General features: G+C 38.6%; 1 protein-coding gene across 2 annotated transcripts in view; it reads left to right on the plus strand.

Annotated features, from left to right (window-relative positions):
- Positions 1 to 17,485, plus strand: part of Arid2 (AT-rich interaction domain 2) — a 145,141-nt gene that overhangs the window by 55,106 nt on the left and 72,550 nt on the right. For both annotated transcript variants that reach the window (XM_006974330.4, XM_076556672.1), the window contains one exon: positions 16,300 to 16,433. In XM_006974330.4, the coding sequence (XP_006974392.1) occupies positions 16,300 to 16,433 (134 nt within the window). The remainder of the gene's footprint in view (positions 1 to 16,299; positions 16,434 to 17,485) is intronic.

A 17,485-nucleotide genomic window follows, 5' to 3' on the forward strand; every position in this document is an offset into this window, starting at 1 on the left:
GTCCTCTCTCCAGTTGTGCATTTAATGTTTTACTACTTTGTAGCCATGTAATCTGTAGTTAATGATGTTTTTAATACACTCAGAATGTCTGTTTAAATATTTAAGTACACTTTCAGTTGAATAAGATAACCTCATTAAGAGTAGCATGTGGTAAATGTTTGTTCTTCAGTCTCAAGAATTGCACATAAAAATCTATTATCATTATAAAATCAGAGCCATTTCTCTTGGATTTGGTGGCTGGCAGTTAATTTATAAGCCAGTTTTATTTGGTGACATTACTTATAGCTTGCTTGGAAATGAATGTGAAGTTTCTCATAGAAATGCCATTCCAATCCCTAGGTTGATCTCCAGTGTCCATTTTTATCTTGGGGTAAATTCTAGAACAACAATTATTCTTCCTAATGCTTAAAGTCTTTTCAATTTCTCCTAGCTAATATATCTTTTCCTTTTTTTTTTTTTTTTGGTTTTTCGAGACAGGGTTTTTCTGTGTAGCTTTGCGCCTTTCCTGGAACTCACTTGGTAGCCCAGGCTGGCCTCAAACTCACAGAGATCCGCCTGGCTCTGCCTCCCGAGTGCTGGGATTAAAGGCGTGCGCCACCACCGCCCGGCTGCTTATTATTTGTTAAGACTTGTTTAGAAAGCGCAGATTTGAGAGGAGGAGTGAGTAAGTAAACTAGAAAGAGTACAGTCGCAGAAGCTGGTGAGTCCTGCTCAAGATGCTGTTTGTATTGTTATTGTGGTTGTGGGGTGTTTGTGCTGTCTTGAGCCCTTTAGTTAAACAAGATCAGCTCCCCTGTGACAGTTTGCTCATTTGATCCCATCGTTTGCTTTCACTGTCTCAGGTCAGAAAGCAAAGTGTTAAGTAATGAATTAATTTGCCTATGGGATGGAACCGACTTTGAAAGGATTCACAGTATTCTGCCTCCTTAGGCACTGTGTGTGACTTGAATAATTCAGCATATTTGCCTCATCTCCTTTCAGTGCTCCAGAAGTCTGTGTCTACAAGTGCCATTCTTACCCTTTCAGTCCACTGTACTGTCTTGTGATTTCTTAACCCTGTTCTCCTTTCCCCTTGTGTTTTAAATATATGTTTAGATTTTTTTAAAAATCCTTGGACTGGAGAGATGGCTCAGTGGTTAAGAGCACTGGCTGTTCCTCCAGAGGACCTAAGTTCAATTCCCAGCACCCACATGGTGGCTCACAACCATCTGTAATGAGATCTGGTGCCCTCTTCTGGCTTGCAGGCACACATGCAGACAGAGCACTGTATACATAATAAATAAATAAATCTTTAAAAAAAAAACAAAACCTTGAGTGTTTTTAAGAAATAAAAGTAAATTTTATCTTTTGTAATAATTGAGAGATTAATCATACCGTTATGAAGGGTGCATTTTACTATAGTGTTGTATTTCATGCACTTTCCATAACAGTGTCCAAACCCCACCCAGAACCTTCATCCTGTGAAGACTCTCCTGCCTTCTACTGCCTTCCGTCCTGTCTGCTTCTCTCCTCATGCTGCGACGTGCCACACTGCAGCAGTCCCAGGCCTCTCTGCTGCACACCTTCTCCAGGCCGCTTGCTTGCTTGCTTTTCATACTCCCAGTTCCCTTCATCTGCTTTCTTCACTCTTGTCTTCACCCTTCTGCCCCTCTCCTCTCCTGTCTTCTTCTCTTCACTCCCGCTAGTCCTCTTCTGTTCCTCGCACCTGCTTCCTTTACCCTAGCCTTCTTCCTTTCAACTTAAAAGTCTGTCTGCAGGTACCTGCTACTATCTGGGCACCGTCTCACAAACTACTAACCTTTACTTTTTCTCAAAAGCACCACCACCGAAACCCATCTTGAAGATTTCTTCGTTCACGTAGGTCCCCACTCCTGCCTGCTCCCCTTCTTTTAGACCGCCTTCTAGCATAATGAAAAAGTAGAAACTGAACTTAAGATTCTTTCCGTCGTTCTTACCATTTCAAAATGATTCATAGTTTAACTCCTGTCTTTATTCTAGCCTTAGAAGAAATATCTTCTTTACATGTATCTGTTCTTTTCTTGATACAGAAAATTCTGAATAAAACATTTCCTATAAAAATGTCTGGTTACAGACTGCCCCAGCAATAATTGTCAGCCTTTGTTCTAGACACACTTTTATTTGCACGTATCGACTTAGGATACTAATACTTTATAAAAATTAAACTGTTGTATTTTCTAACCTTTATTATCAAAAACAGAATCATTTTTTAAAGCATCATTTTATGGGCTCTGAGGACTTACCTTTCATAAAACTTAACATATTGGTTACCTATTAGATAGCTATTCTGGTTTTAATCCTTAAAAATGGTAATGGAATTTGAGGAATACATCTGTACAATACATTTTCTTTGTTGTTTTTTTGTCTTTTAGCATTTTGTTGTTTTTAATCTAAAAAGTTTGAAACTTCTAGTGAGATAAATCTTTGTTGATTATCTGCATGCTGAGATGTCTCTTATTCCTTACCATTGTGTTAAATGTAATACATATTTACACATGTAGTATGTACATATGTAAATATTAATTTAAACTTTCTTCAGTTAAAAATTACTTTGATCAGTATAGTATAACATAAAAATGATTTTTCCCAATAGTTGAGTTATCTTAGAATAAATGATTGAAATGCTATTCCTCACATGTATTTGAGATGTTTCATTTTTTTTTTTTTTTTTTTTTTTTTTTTTTTTTTTTTTTTGGTTTTTCGAGACAGGGTTTCTCTGTGTAGCTTTGCGCCTTTCCTGGAGCTCACTTGGTAGCCCAGGCTGGCCTCGAACTCACAGAGATCCGCCTGGCTCTGCCTCCCGAGTGCTGGGATTAAAGGCGTGCGCCACCAACGCCCGGCTGAGATGTTTCATTTTTATACTAGACAACTGATTTATGTTCTATTCTAGGTATTCATCTTTTCCTGTTTCAAGCATTGTAACTTTAAATCAATTTATTACATTTATTTATTTATTTATTTATTTATTTATTTATTTATTTATTTATTTATTTATTTATTTAGGTTTTTCGAGACAGGGTCTCTCTGTGTAGCCCTGGCTGTCCTAGAACTTGCTCTGTAGACCAGGCTGGCCTTTTTTTTTTTTTTTAAATTTTATTTATTTTATTTTACAATACCATTCAGTTCTACATATCAGCCACGGGTTCCCCTATTCTCCCCCCTCCCACCCTCTCTCCCTACCCCCAATCTACCCCCCATTCCCAACTCCTCCAGGACTGCGGTCAACCTGGTAGACTCAGTCCAGGCAGGTCCAGTCCCTTCCTCCCAGACTGAGCCAAGTGTCCCTGCATAAGCCCCAGGTTTCAAGCAGCCAATTCATGCAATGAGCACAAGACTTGGTCCCACTGCCTAGTTAACTCAGAGATCCGCCTGCCTCTGCCTCCTCAGAGCTGTGATTAAAGTTATGTGCCACCATATCTGGCTTAAAATTTTTGTTTTTGTTTTTTGAGACAGGGTCTCTCTATGTAGTCATGGCTATCATGGAACTCACTATGTGGACCAGGTTGGCCTCGAACTCATAGAGATCCTCCTGTCTCTGCTTCCCAAATGCTAGGATTAAAAGCATGTACCACCATGCCTGATTAATTATTTTTAGGTAGCCTCTGTCCTGGCTAGTTTTATGTCAGTTTGACACATGCTAAAGTCATCTGAGAGGAGGGAGCATCAGTTGAGAAAATGTCTCTATAAGCTCTGTCTGTAGGCAGAAAGGCTTATAGAGCATTTTCTTAATTAGTGAATGATGGGGGAGAGCCCAGGATGTGGACACACCTGGGCGGTGGACCTGGGTTCTGTAAGAGAGCAGGCTGAGCAAGCCATGGGGAGCAAGGCAGTAAGCAGCACCCCTCCATGGCTTCTGCCTCCAGGTTCCTGCCCAGTTTGAGTTACTGCCTTGTCTTCTCTCCTTGAACTATGATTAAGAATATGTAAGACAAATAAACCCTTTCTTTCCCCATTCATATCTGCAGATCAACTGATGTAGTCATTATGTAGGTACAGATTGATTCTGGGCACCCATGGTCACTTATTCTTTTCTTTTGACCAATTATAGAGCTTTGTAGTTGCCTATGTGTGCTGCAAAAAGAAGTTTCTTTGATGAGGTTTAGAGCTGCCTTTACCTGTGGATAAAAGAATATTTAGAATGTATTTAGTAGCTATATTGATTTAGGAAAATAGCAATGCTAAGTTCTCCTAGGGTCTGTGACCTCCAGTCATGCTTAGCTGGCTAGGTTTACAGTACCATACATGAGTTTCCTTGTAAGTCCAATTAGGCAACTGCTGGTTACCCCAGGATCTAAGTGGCACTGTTGTATCATTAAGATTTTTTTGTCAGGCCACTCATTGTGGTTTGCACACATACCTTACAGCTGGATAGGACCATTGATTACTTTTTTCCCTTGTCAGCTTGAAGGCACCTTCTGATGAAAGCTAACCCTGAGAGAGGAAGCTTCCATGTTAGTACCAGCTCAATTCCCCCAAGAGCTGTTTCTGAACTATGTGGTATTATTTATCTTCAGTAGTCGAGTGTTTTTCTGACACAAAGAGAAATATACCACAAGTAATTAGAGAGCTTTTGATTACCTCCAAGGTATGTGTGCCACTACTGTATCCTTAAGGATAGCCTGCCATGCTGATCATTGCTGTAGTTCATGTACATCGTAGCTAGGTATGGCTATTGGCTGTTTCCCTCCCTTGGAAGCTTGCATGGTGTCTGATACCATGAAAGGTAGACCACAGAAAAGAGGCTTTTGGGTCAGATCCAGCTTGGATTTTCCAGGTTCTGTGTCCAAAGTACATTATGTCTTCAGCAGTAGGGACTTACTTACTTTCAGCCTCTGGGCAGTAAGCAAGGGCAATGGCAGTAACCTGTAATGTTTTGTAATCTCTTAGACTCCCATGACTAACAGCTAGATAGGGCATTTCAAATACCTGGTGTGAAGGTTTTCGTTAAGTAATTTATGGCTGGGGCGGGGTGGGGTGGGGGAGGCAGCAATTGCCAGACCAGGTGGGAAAAGTTCATTTAAGCTGTGTATCTATATGCATACACAAAGACATGTAATTTTAGGTATGCAGTTAATAGTAGGATTCTTTATGACTTTTTCAGAAGTCCTTACTGCTATTTTATCCTCTACCTTCCCTCTCTTTTGTATTACCTCCCCCACCTCTAATTACTCTCTCCCATTTTCCCATTTCCCTCTTCAGATCACTTGTACACTGCTGTTCTCCTCTCTACTCTGTTCCCTAGGTTCCTTTATACTTCAGTTTCTGTGGTTATTCCAAGTTGTGTATTCACCAGAGGATTTGAAGCTAGAGACCAAAATTGAGAGAGAACTTGTGACATTGTCTTTCTGGGTCTGGAATACCTGACTCAATATGATCTTTTTTAGTTCCACCTGCTTACCTCCAAATTTTGTGGGTTTTTCCCCCTCAATAACTGAGTAGTATTCATTCCATAGTATGTTATGTATCCCATTTTCATTATCCATTAGTCTTTTGAAGAGCATTTATGTTGTTTCCATTTCCTACTTACTATGAGTGAACATGGGTGAGCAAGTATCTGTGGAGTGTGATATCAAGTCCTTTGAGCAGATGCCGAGGAGTGGTATAGCTGGGTCACATGGTAGATTATTTTTAGCTTTTTGAGATTTTTCCACACTTGTGTCCAGAGGGGCTGGGCCAGTTTGTAATCCCACAATAGTGAACGGGGGTTCCTCTTTCCCCACATCCTTTCCAGCATATTGTTACTTGTTTTCTTATCCATGCCATTCTGACTGGTGCTAGATTAAACCTCAAAATTGTTTTGATTTGTGTTTCCTTTATTGCTAAGCGTGATGAACACGTTTTAAGATATTTCTTAGCCATTTTTTTTTCTTTTGAGAACTCTCTGTTCAGATCCTAGGCCCTTTTTTTAAAAAATAGATCTTTTGTGTTTTGAGTTCTTACATATTGCAGATATTAATCCTCTGTCAGATGTATAGAAAAGATTCTCTTCCATTGTGTGAGCTTCTTCATGCAATTGCTTGTTTCTTTAGTTCTGCAGAACTTTTTTGTTTTATAAAGTTCTACATGTCAGTTATTGGCCTCAATTCTAGGCAAATGAAGTCCCATTTAGAAAGTCCTTTCTTTCACCTATATTTTATAGAATATTGCCTGTGGTTTTTTTCTAAGAATTTCAGTGTTTCACATTTAGGTCTTTGATCCAGCTGGACTTAGTTTTTGTACAAGACATTAGATACGAATCTAAGTCATTCTTCCATGTGTAGACGTCCAGTTTTCCTGGACCATTTGCTGAAGATGCTTTCTTGTCTCCAGTGCATGGTTTTGACATCCTTGTCAAATACCAGATGGTTGTAGTTGCATGCACTCATGTTTGGGTCTTCTGTTTTGTTTCATTGATCTGCATGTCCATTTTTATGTCAGCACCATATTGGTTTTATTACTGTGGCTCTGTGATTTATTTTCAGTTGTATGAAATGACAATTCCCCTCAGCATTGTTTCTTTTGCCCAGGTTTGCTTTGACTGTCCATTGTCTTTTGTGGTTCCACATGAAGTTTAGAATAGTTTTCTTTTTTTTCCTATTTCTATGAAAAATGAGATGAGGATTTTGATTGGCTTACATTAAATCTTTAAGTGGCTTTTGGTTGAATGGTCATGTGACAATATTCTACCAATCCATGAACATGAGATATCTTTCCATTTCTAGTGTTTTATCTCTTTGTTCAGAGATAAAATGTTTTTGTTGTAGAGGGCTGGGTCCTATTATGCAACATGTCAACATCTTTCATAGCTGGAGGAGATACAAATTACCATTTTATGTGGTTTATTTAATATTTCTTGCACGCCCACTATTTTGTCAGATAAATTTGTGGATCCTTTTAAGTTGCTATAAATAGTACCTAAATTTATGAAGGCTTCTAATTTTGAGTTGATTCTGGAAATTGCTGTACTTTTGTTCTTAGAGGTTCATTTAAGTTGGGCTCAGGAGGAGAGATAGCTGTGAGTCCTGCCATCTTTTCCTGCCATGTTTCAGAAGGCTTCATATGAAAATACTTCCATCACACATGTCGACTTAAAGATCCCAGGACTGACTGAAAGATTAACCGTGAATTGCTTTTGTGCATGGAGTTGGAACTTAACATAATAAAAAGTTGTTTTAGTTTTCCCAGGGTTTGACTTAAGAAAGAAAATATCCAAATTGCATCATCGTTACAGAATATACATTATTTGATGTATAATGTTAATTTCATTTCATTTTTGATGTGACTTGGTACTTGATTAGGCTTATTTATTGTTATTTCCCTGGTGATTGAAGATAAAATCAGCCATATTAGTAATGATAGACAAATCTCCTGAAACCCAGTCCAGCTTTTGTAATTAACCTGTTAGATATGACCAGAAGACTAGCATATTTTCTGTGGTAATATATTGTGCACCCTAATAAAATTTACCTGAAGATCGGAGAACAGAACAAGCCACTAGATTAAATATGGAGGCCAGGCAGTGGTGACACACACCTTTAATCCCAGTATTGGAAAGCACACAGGCCTTTTTTTAATCCTAAACTTTAAGGAAGTGATGGCCAGGTGGAGAAAGGTATATAAGACATGAGGGGACAGGAACTAAAGGCTTTTCGACTGAGGAAACCCTTTTGATTAGAGGCCTTTTGGCTAGGCTTTTTCAGTCAGAAGCGTTTCTTTCGGGTGAGGACAGAGGTATTCAGTCAGAGGATTTATGGAGTTGGTGAGGTGAGACGTGGCAGTGGCTTTTTCCTTTGTCTCTCTGATCTTTCAGCATTTACCCCAAGATCTGGCTCCAAGTTTTTTATCATAAGACCATCTACCATCCGTGTTTCATTTTCCTCCATTCCTCACAATGTTAGTTGGTGCTGTTTTCAATGAGCAGTTGTCTGCATTATATTGATCATACATAGGTGCTTCTTAGCATGCTGAGGATGGAACTGTGATTCTGGCCTGTGCTAGGCAATTGAACAGAGCCATTGAATTCTGTATTATTGGATACCTTGTTGTCATTGTTAGAGTGGGTTTTTTGAAATCTGAAAGCCTGCCCTCAGTTTCACACTGCCTCCATAAGGCCACAATTGCCAGTTCTTCACAAACAGTTCCACCAACTGAGGACCACATATTCCAACATGAGCCTATAAGGGACATTCTCATTCAGGCCACCACATTTCTAGCTCCCCTAGGCTAATGGCTATATCAATACAAAATGCACCAACATCAAAAGTCACTATAGTTTTTCAGTCCCAGCACTGTTTAAAACTCCAAAGTCCAAACCTCTACTGAGTCTCAAGGCAATCTCTCAGTTCTAAACCCCTGTAAAATCAAAAAGCAAATCATGTACTTACAATGTACACTGGCACAAACTATACATCATCCATTCCAAAAGGGAGGAATATGGGCTTAATAAGGAAATAATGAACTAAAGCAAGACCACAACCCAGCAGGGAAAACTAAATACTAATCTCCTTGCTAATGTCCCTTCCAGCTTTGCTGCTTACAGCCTGCTTCTCTTAATTAGGCTCATCCTGCTCCCTGTCTGCAGCTCTCCTTGGCAAATACTCTACAGCTCTGGCTTCTTTAACATCTTGAGGTCTTCGTTTTCAGAGTTTCATGTAATGGCCTCTCCGAACCTCCATGCAGGAACTCCCCTGCCATATGCCTAACCTCAGTGGCTCTCCTCCACTGTGGAGGAAGATTCCACAACCCTTTACTCATGTATCTTTCATGACTCTAAAGTCAGAAATGCATGGCCAATACTGCCAAGTTTGGCTCCCCACTTAGTGTGAAGCCTGGCTTCCCCCTCCTTGAATCACATTTGCAGTAGCTTTCCTTTATTGTTGCTTTTTAGGAGCAAGAAATTCCAGAGGTCTTTTTCTTTTCTCAAGTTGGAAGCTAACTGGGTGTTGTTTTGGACTAGGGGCACCTTCTCTTTATTCCAATTGAGTCAGACCTCTCCTTAATTTCCTTATCTCTTTCAGCATATGCAGTGGTACCACCATTAAATTTCATGGTGCTTGTTCTCTCTTCAAACGGTTTTTTTTTCTTTTTCTTTCTTTTTTTTTGCCATATAGGCTCATATATTTGAATATTTAGTCCCCATTTGGTGGAATTGTTTAGAAAGGATTAGAAAGGTGTGACCTTATTGGAAGAGGTGTGTCACTGGGGCCTGGACACACCCCAAACCATTTCAAAAACCCATACCATTCCTAGTTAGCTCTCTGTCTTTCTTCCCCTGCTCGTGGTAAGGATATAAGCACTCAGTAACTGCTCTAGCCCATGCCGGTCTGCTGCCATGCTCCCCACCATGATAGTCATGGGCTCACCCTTTGAAACTGTAAGTGCCAATAAACCCTTTATTTTAAAAGTTGTCTTGGTCATTGCGTCTTTTCGCACCAATAGAAAAATAGCTAAGACACCCACTTGCTCTTTTTTGCTGTATATCTGCTTAAGAGTGATTACTAATAGCCATACCACATTGTCGATATATGCTTTGAAATCTCTGCCAAAGAAATCAGTCTATTATTTTTCAACTTAATCTCAGGCAAATTCTTAGGACAAGGGCAGTAAAGCAGCCATATTCTTTGACAGACTATCGCGAGAATGGTCTCTAGCCTAGATGCTACTGCTGTCCCTCTGACATCTTGCGTCAGTCCTCCATAGTCCACGCCGCTCTTGGCACTACTGTCTTCCAAGCTCTACCTAGGATGGTCCACTAAGCTCCATTGACAGCATTCAAACCAAAGTCCCAAAGCTTTCCACATTGCTCAAAAAGCCACATGGTCATATTCAAACCACCATGCTTGTTATTATACCTCACACTTTCCTTCAGGCCATGAAAGTGTTTGGTGTGAAGTACTGTCCTGTAGTAAACTAGTGCCAAGTCAAAGAAGAGAAAGATGTCAAGATCTGAACTTGGTTCTCTTTGTTTGCCTGATCAGTTGTTGCCATCTGGATTCTGTAAGTTTTGAGTTGAAAATCTATTATACTAAGGAGCTCAAAATATACTTGTTTGATCAATGTTAACTGTTTAAATAATGTCAGTGAGAACAAGAAGAAAATGTTCCATCTAGCACTTGTAGTTTAATGAGTGGGTGTTAATATAGACTCATTGTCAGATTGGAAAATGTGGAGAAGTTAGCAGACTAGGGACAGTCAAGTGCTTGCTACACAGGTAGGTGGACTTGGGTTGGAATGGCCAGCATCCATATCAAAAATCTCAGTATAGGGACCTACACCTATAATCCTAGCTCCAAGTAGGCAGAGACCAGAAGAACCCTGTTGCTCACTGGCCAGATAGTCTTCTTTTAGTGAGCTCCATGTTCAGTAAGAGACCCTGTCTCCAAAATAAGGTAGAGTGCAGCGGAGAAGAACATGGGAGACTGACCTGTGCCTTCCACGCACAGAAGCATATGCATCATGTGGACACTCACGATTACATATACACATAGAATTCACATATAAAGTGAAAATAGGACTTGGATGTTGAAACAGAACTGTGTTGCTGCATGTGGTGGTGCATATCTTTAATCCCAGCACTTGGAAGCAAAGGCAGGGGAATCTCTTTTGAGTTCAAGGCCAGCCTGGTCTAGAGAGCAAGTCCCAGGACAGCCAGGATTACACAGAGAAACTCTGTCTTGAAAAATAAAACACAAACAAAAAGCAACAAACAACAACAACAAAGAAAGAAGGAAGAGAGAAAAGTAAGCTTTTATTGAGAAACTTTGCATGTATGTTCATCAGAGTTTGTATGTTCACAGAGTTTGGTCTATATGTGTCTTTATTTTGTTTTGGTATTTGGGGGAAAACAAACTTCAAAAAAGGTTGGTAGCATCTGTTTTTGTTTTTTAATGTTTTATAGACTGGTTTTAGAAGCAATTGGTGTTCTCTTTTGAAGGTCTGATAGAATTCAGCAGTGAATATATCTGGACATGGCTTTTTAATTTTTATGTCTTAACTGCTTCGAAATTATTGCTATTTATAGTTCTGTTTAAAAAATGTTGATTGTTTCTTGGTTTAACTTTGTTTGATAGGCCATGTGTGTAGAAATTGATCCATTTCTTTTAAATTTTCTAGGTTTTTGGAATATGAATCTTTAAGTTATGTAATGCCAGATATATGATCTTTATCTACATCTCTAACGTTAATGTCAGTCTTTGTTTGTTTTTGGCAATTTAGCAAATGGTTTGTTTGTTAATCTTATTTATCTTTTCAATGTTCCAACACGTCATTAATTCCTTTTTTTCATTTGTATTTCATTAATGTCTACCCTGTTCTTATGTTTTTTTTCTATCTGTTGGTTTTAGGTTTGGCTTGTTGTTTTCCAAGGCCTTTAGGTACATCATTACTTGACCTCTTTGCTCATTTAAATGTAAACAATGGTTTGTAAGTTTGATTCCCTGGTCTTTATTACTTGATTGTGAAATCAAGACCATTAACATTCAGAGTTGTATTGAATGGGTTTCTGTAGTGTGGTGGTTATTACATTAGCTTCACAGAGTTGTTACTGAAAAAGATGTGTTCATTCCTATCATGTTGTGAATTTTATAGTGTGTTTCTGTTTTCCTATTCCATGTTTGCTTTAGCATCGCTTGTTCTTTCCTGCAGCCTCATAGATGTATTTATCTTTCTTTCCAGGATAAAGGGTTCCTTCCGTTATCTTCTGTAGAGCTGGCTTAGAGGCCCCACATTCCTTTTTTACCTTGTTTTTCTTGTGGAAACTTTTTCACTTGTGAGACGTAGTTTTGTTGGGTATAATAGTCTGGGTTGTAATGACTGTCTTTCAGAGCTTATAAAGCATAATTCCAAGCCTTCCTGATATTTTTGTTATTGATATTTTGGTTTTGCCTCCACATTCATGGTTTAATAAGGACTTTTTTATTTTGAGAGATAAAATCCCCAATAAGGCTGTTGACAAAAGTAATCCATATTATAAACTTGTAAAAAAAACATATTAAGACTCTTATAGTATTTCCTAGAAGATTTATTTGTTAGGGAGACAACTATTGAAATCATGTATGAATGGAGACAGTTGAATCCCTTCCATAACAGGCAAATACTTTGGATATAGTTGTTAAAAATTATCTATCTTTTCATTGATAAGTAATAAAGAGGTATCACAATAAAGCAAAAATTACAGGGTATAAGCAGATTTTTTGTCAGGACTGTCAGCTCCCCAGTAATGACACAGAGACTTCTTATTAATTATGAAAGCTTAGCCAATAGCTTAGGCTTATTTTTAACTAGCTCTATAACTTAAATTAACCCATTTCTATTAATTTACTTTCTGCCTCGTGGCTTTATTAACTCATTTTCATAGTGCCCGTCTTGCTTGCTCAGCGTCCCTGGTGTCTCTTTTCTTCCTTCCAGTGTTCTCTGTGCCTGGAAATCCTATTGGCTATTCAGATTTTTATTAAACCAGTCAGTGACACATCCTCACAGTATACAAAAGATTATTCTACAACCACAGAGTATCCTAGTCACTGTTCTGTTGCTATGAAGAGGCACTGTGACCAAGGCAACTCTTAGAAGAGAAAACATTTAATTGGCGACTTGCTTATAGTTTCAAAGTTAGTCCATGATCATCATCCAGGGATGATGGTGGCATATAGGCAAGTGCTGGAGCAGTAGATGAGTGCTACATCCTAATTTGTAGGCAGAGACAGACAGACTGACTGACTGAACGACTGACTGGGCCTGGCGTGGGCATCTGAAACCTCAAAGCTCACTCCCAGTGACATACTTCTTCCAACTAGGCCACACCTCCTAATCCTTCTAATCTTTTCAAATAGTACCACTCCCTGGTGAAATACCATTCAAATATATGAGCCTGTGTGGGCTATTCCTATTCAAACCACCACACAGGGTATTATAACAAAACTACTAATGGGTATCAAAGGAAGTGAAAATAGAAATACACACAGGGTAATTATGAATCAACTCACACAGACAAAACACGAGGAAGAGGAACATGGAGAAATGCTAATAATGCTGATGACGGGTCTGCGTGTTTGCCCTGTTCCAGGAGAACCTATTTTTGTTGTTTTTGTTTTATCTGGGTCTGTTCCTTCTTAATAGCCCGAAGGTAATGAACTTTAAACTTTCTAGACATAGAAGATTCCTGTTGTCCACTCTTAGAACTAAAGTCACTTTTACTCATTCATGATGTATTTCCTGATACATGATCATATTTAGAGGGAACCACAACACCCAAGTGGAAAAAGGTGTGGTGGGTTATATTCTGTCATAATAATCTCCCTGAAAGTTATAGTTCAAGTGAAATGAGGAGCTGAGTAGAGGGACAGAAGAGTGTTCTGACACTGAGCAGCCCATCCATCTACCCCACAGATCCTTATACAGGTAGTTGACCTCAGTTCACTTTGGCCTTGCAGCCAGATTATTATCTAAACCTAGTCAGAAATCATTCTGCCATCCTCATCTTCCTTAGCAGCCCAGGCATTTCTTTTGTTACCCTAATACGTAGTTTTATGTCTAAATTTATGCATATTCTTCTTTCTATGGAAACTTCATTGACATCAAGAATAGGCTTGATTTATGTGGATTTATACTGCAAGGGACTATCCGTTCTCAGTCATTCTTGGATACTTTTAGACTGTAAACTGTTTGCTTGGGACATCCCCAGGATCAAATTGAAAACATTGTACCTGTGCTTATGTCTTAGTTTTGGCGCTGTTTCTGCAGCAGTAACGATAGGTTGCGCTCATTAGTTATCAGACTCTAAGCTAGAAAGGTTCTTGATCCAACTGAGCTTAAATGGAGAACTTGGGAAGAGTGGGAGGAGATAATTCAATTCCTTTATGTCTCCAAGCAGTAAATTAGTATTGTTTTTGCAGTCATTTAAAATTTTTTCATTGAAATGCAGATTATGTCAAGGAAAAAGTTCCTTGAAATAAAATGCCAGGGTTTTGTTAAGGGCTCACACTTGATTATGTATTGCTTCTACCTGTTTGAACAATTTCAGAAGTGTGCCTAGATTATACGGGAAGAAACATTGCTTTTTCAAGTGTTAACTGATAGCTTGTAACTTTTTCAAAACACTTGACTGGTGTAAGATGTCAGTCATTTGATTATGACAGGGATGTGTTTCAGTGGTAGAGCATCTTCCCAGCACACACAGGCTGACCCTGAAAGCACCACCCCCTAACTTTCAGAGAGACCTAGAAGGGAAAAATGAACTAGTGATGATTTTCCAGGTAGTTAGTTTTCAAAAGTTTTTTAAATTAATTATTTATTTGTTTAATTTATTTGTTTGTTTATTTATTTATTTATTTATTCCCAAGACAAGGTTTCTCTGTGTTGTTTTGGTGCCTGTCCTAGATCTCGCTCTGTAGACCAGGCTGTAGACCAGACTGGCTTCAACCTCACACAGATCCACCTGGCTCTGCCTCCTGAGTGCTGGGATTAAAGGTGTGCGCCACCACCACCTGGCTTAAAAGTTTTTTTTAAGATTGATTTATTTTATGTTACATATGTGTGTGTTGCCTGCATACATGTTTATCCACCATGTATGTGCCTACAGATGGTTGTCAACCACTACAAATAAAGGAAATAAAATAGTAGGTAAGTAGATAGATAGATAGATAGATAGATAGATAGATAGATAGATAGATACATACATACATACATACATACATACATACATACATACATACATTATATACATATATGCATAGATAGTTATAGCATGATTTGTGATAGCAACTCTAAAGCAAAATAGCCTATATGTGTCACTTGAGAAATGAATTACTATCAATTGGGGAAATTGGTGCATTGCAGTTATAAGTTGATAAATAAAAACATCACAGAAATGTATTGAAATATGAAGTACCCTGTGGTAGACTTCAAGGCCAGGGAATCTTCTTTTCGTTTGTGTTTACAGTGACTATATAGCTTCAAAAAAATAATTAAAAACTTCACTTTGAATCAAGAATGTAGGCCAGATCAATGTTTCTAAAATGCCTTTCCAATTACATCATTTCCCCCATGTCAATGAACAGTGCTAAAAGAACAATGAGTTGAAAACTCTGATGACTCAACCACAGATACAAAAATTAATTTGTAAAATAATCAAAATCAATCTTCTGTAGTTATTAAAGGGAACCCATTATATCATTGAAGCAAATAGAACTCAATAGAGTTATCTTCATACAGGACAACAGTGTTGAATTTCTTTCATTTGGTCTTCTTGGTATAAGTATAGCTATTGCTACTACAATAAAAACTTCACTGTTACCATATGAATCTACCTTTATCATTGCTTCTCAGTGGTGACCCACTAGCCTTTTACAACATGGTCAGTACATAATACTATTCAATGATCAGCATAGCTTCATCAGTTAGGTTCCATCCAGTATTGACTAAGGCTTCATACCTGGTCACTGAAACTTAGTCAGCTGAATTCCCTTTTTTGTCGAAGTAGTGGAGCTAGGGCGTAGCATGTCTGTGTCTGCTAACTCCTAGAGTTTGTCTTTCACTTACTCCAACATTATTTTTTCTTTCTTGGGAGGTATTGGGGGGGTGGGAAGGAAGGGTTTATTTGTCTTACAGTTCCTCATAACACTATTCATCAGTGAAGTAAGTCAGGACAGGAACTCAAACAGGGAAGGAACTTGGGGATAGGAACTGATGCAAAGGCCATGGAGGGGTGCTGCTTACTGGCTTGCTCCTCATGGCTTGCTCAGCCTGCTTTCTTATAGAACCCAGGACCTCCAGCCCAGGGGTGGTACCACCTACAATAGGCTGAGTCCTCACCCATCAGTCACTACTCCAGCCTGATCTTATGGAGGCATTTTCTTAATTGAGGCTCCCTCATCTCAGATAACATTAGCTTGTGTCAAGTCAACATATAACTAGTCAGCACATTTGTCCTCCAGCCAACTGTTCCACTGTCCTTGGTCATGGTGGCCATGCTCAGAATGTCGCCACCTTAAGATCTGAGAGCAGCTGTTGGAGTGACTATAACTTAATAAAAGCAATACATAAAGGGTACTGCTATTTACTGACAAATAGTTGTCTTTTGCTAAAATAACTTTATTTATGGAATTTTAACTTCCTTTCTATAAAGAGAAAAACTATTTTAACTTGTATTGAGTTTACCATAGTATTCCTGATGAGCTGAGGTCACTGTTATTGTTGTGAGTGGTACTTAGATTCTTAGCTATCCAAAAAAGAAATATGTGGTAGGAGTTTTAAAATAGTACATATACATATTTAAACATTTTTTGCTCTGCTGTTTTTCTCTTTCAGTTATCTAGAAAAGTACGAGAAAGTTCATCATTTTGGGGAAGATGATGATGAGGTACCACCAGGCAATCCAAAGCCACAGCTTCCTATTGGTGCAATCCCATCTTCCTACAATTACCAGCAACACAGTGTGTCAGGTAAATATCACATGAAATTAGCTGGGCATAGGCCCAGAGGTTTGGATTGGGAAGTAGAGATCATCTATTGAGTTAGTCCAGACTTCCACACGTGCAGGCTTACAGCACTAGAGAAATGGAACTTTGACAGCTTGGCTTTACTTGGTGTTAGAGCCCTTGGCTTCACAGATTATAGAAGGAAAGTTCAGAGTATTTTCAAGTAAAATTTCTTATTGATTGTAAACAGTTTTCCTTATTAGATGATCATTAGTTTATCCTGATTTTAGCCACAAAATTAGAGAAACTCGCCCGGTAGTTGTGCCACATGCCTTTAGTCCAGCATTCTCCTGAAGCAGAGGCAGGTGGACCTCTGACTTCCAGGACAGCCAGGGCTACACAAAGAAACCCTGTCTCAGAAAACAAAACAAAAAACAAAACAAAACAACAACAAAGATGAGAGAAGCTAAACTGAGTTCAGATAAACCTGGGCTCAGAGGAATGGAGGGAAGTAGCAGGTGTTAGGGAAGGCAAGAACCTTTCTATGAAGTCTGCTACATTTCCTACAATTACTTTAGTGTATACTATAATATCAGGAATGTTCTGAATTATTCTATAACTTCCTAATACAATATTAAAGGATTTTTTTCATTCAAGTGGTGTCATTATAAAAAACAATCTGTCGCTACAAAGAGATGCACCAGATTAGGAAATAATTATCTTGAAAGTCTGATAAAGAGATTGGAATAGAGCTGATGGAGGCTCTAGTTTTCAGTTTTGGGAAGATGAGCTGGAGACATGTGGATCAGTGTATTTGACATTTGATCTACACAAATCAAGGGATACTTACCAAGATTGTATTGTGTTCTTTACAAAAAATGCAGTTTTATTCATTTACTGCAGTTAGGCATTGGTACCAGTGTCGACAATCTCTAATGGGAAGCCCTTTGATTCAGGCTGGTTCATTGTGCACTGTTCCAGTTCTTACATTTTATTTTCACATCTATTTCCAAAGTTTCTTTCATGTTGGTTTTGTCTATTTCTTCCCCAATGAGTAATAACCGTGAGAGTTTCTT

The sequence above is a fragment of the Peromyscus maniculatus genome, chromosome 20 (genome assembly GCF_049852395.1).
Source record: "Peromyscus maniculatus bairdii isolate BWxNUB_F1_BW_parent chromosome 20, HU_Pman_BW_mat_3.1, whole genome shotgun sequence".
Taxonomy (NCBI): Eukaryota; Metazoa; Chordata; class Mammalia; order Rodentia; family Cricetidae; genus Peromyscus; species Peromyscus maniculatus.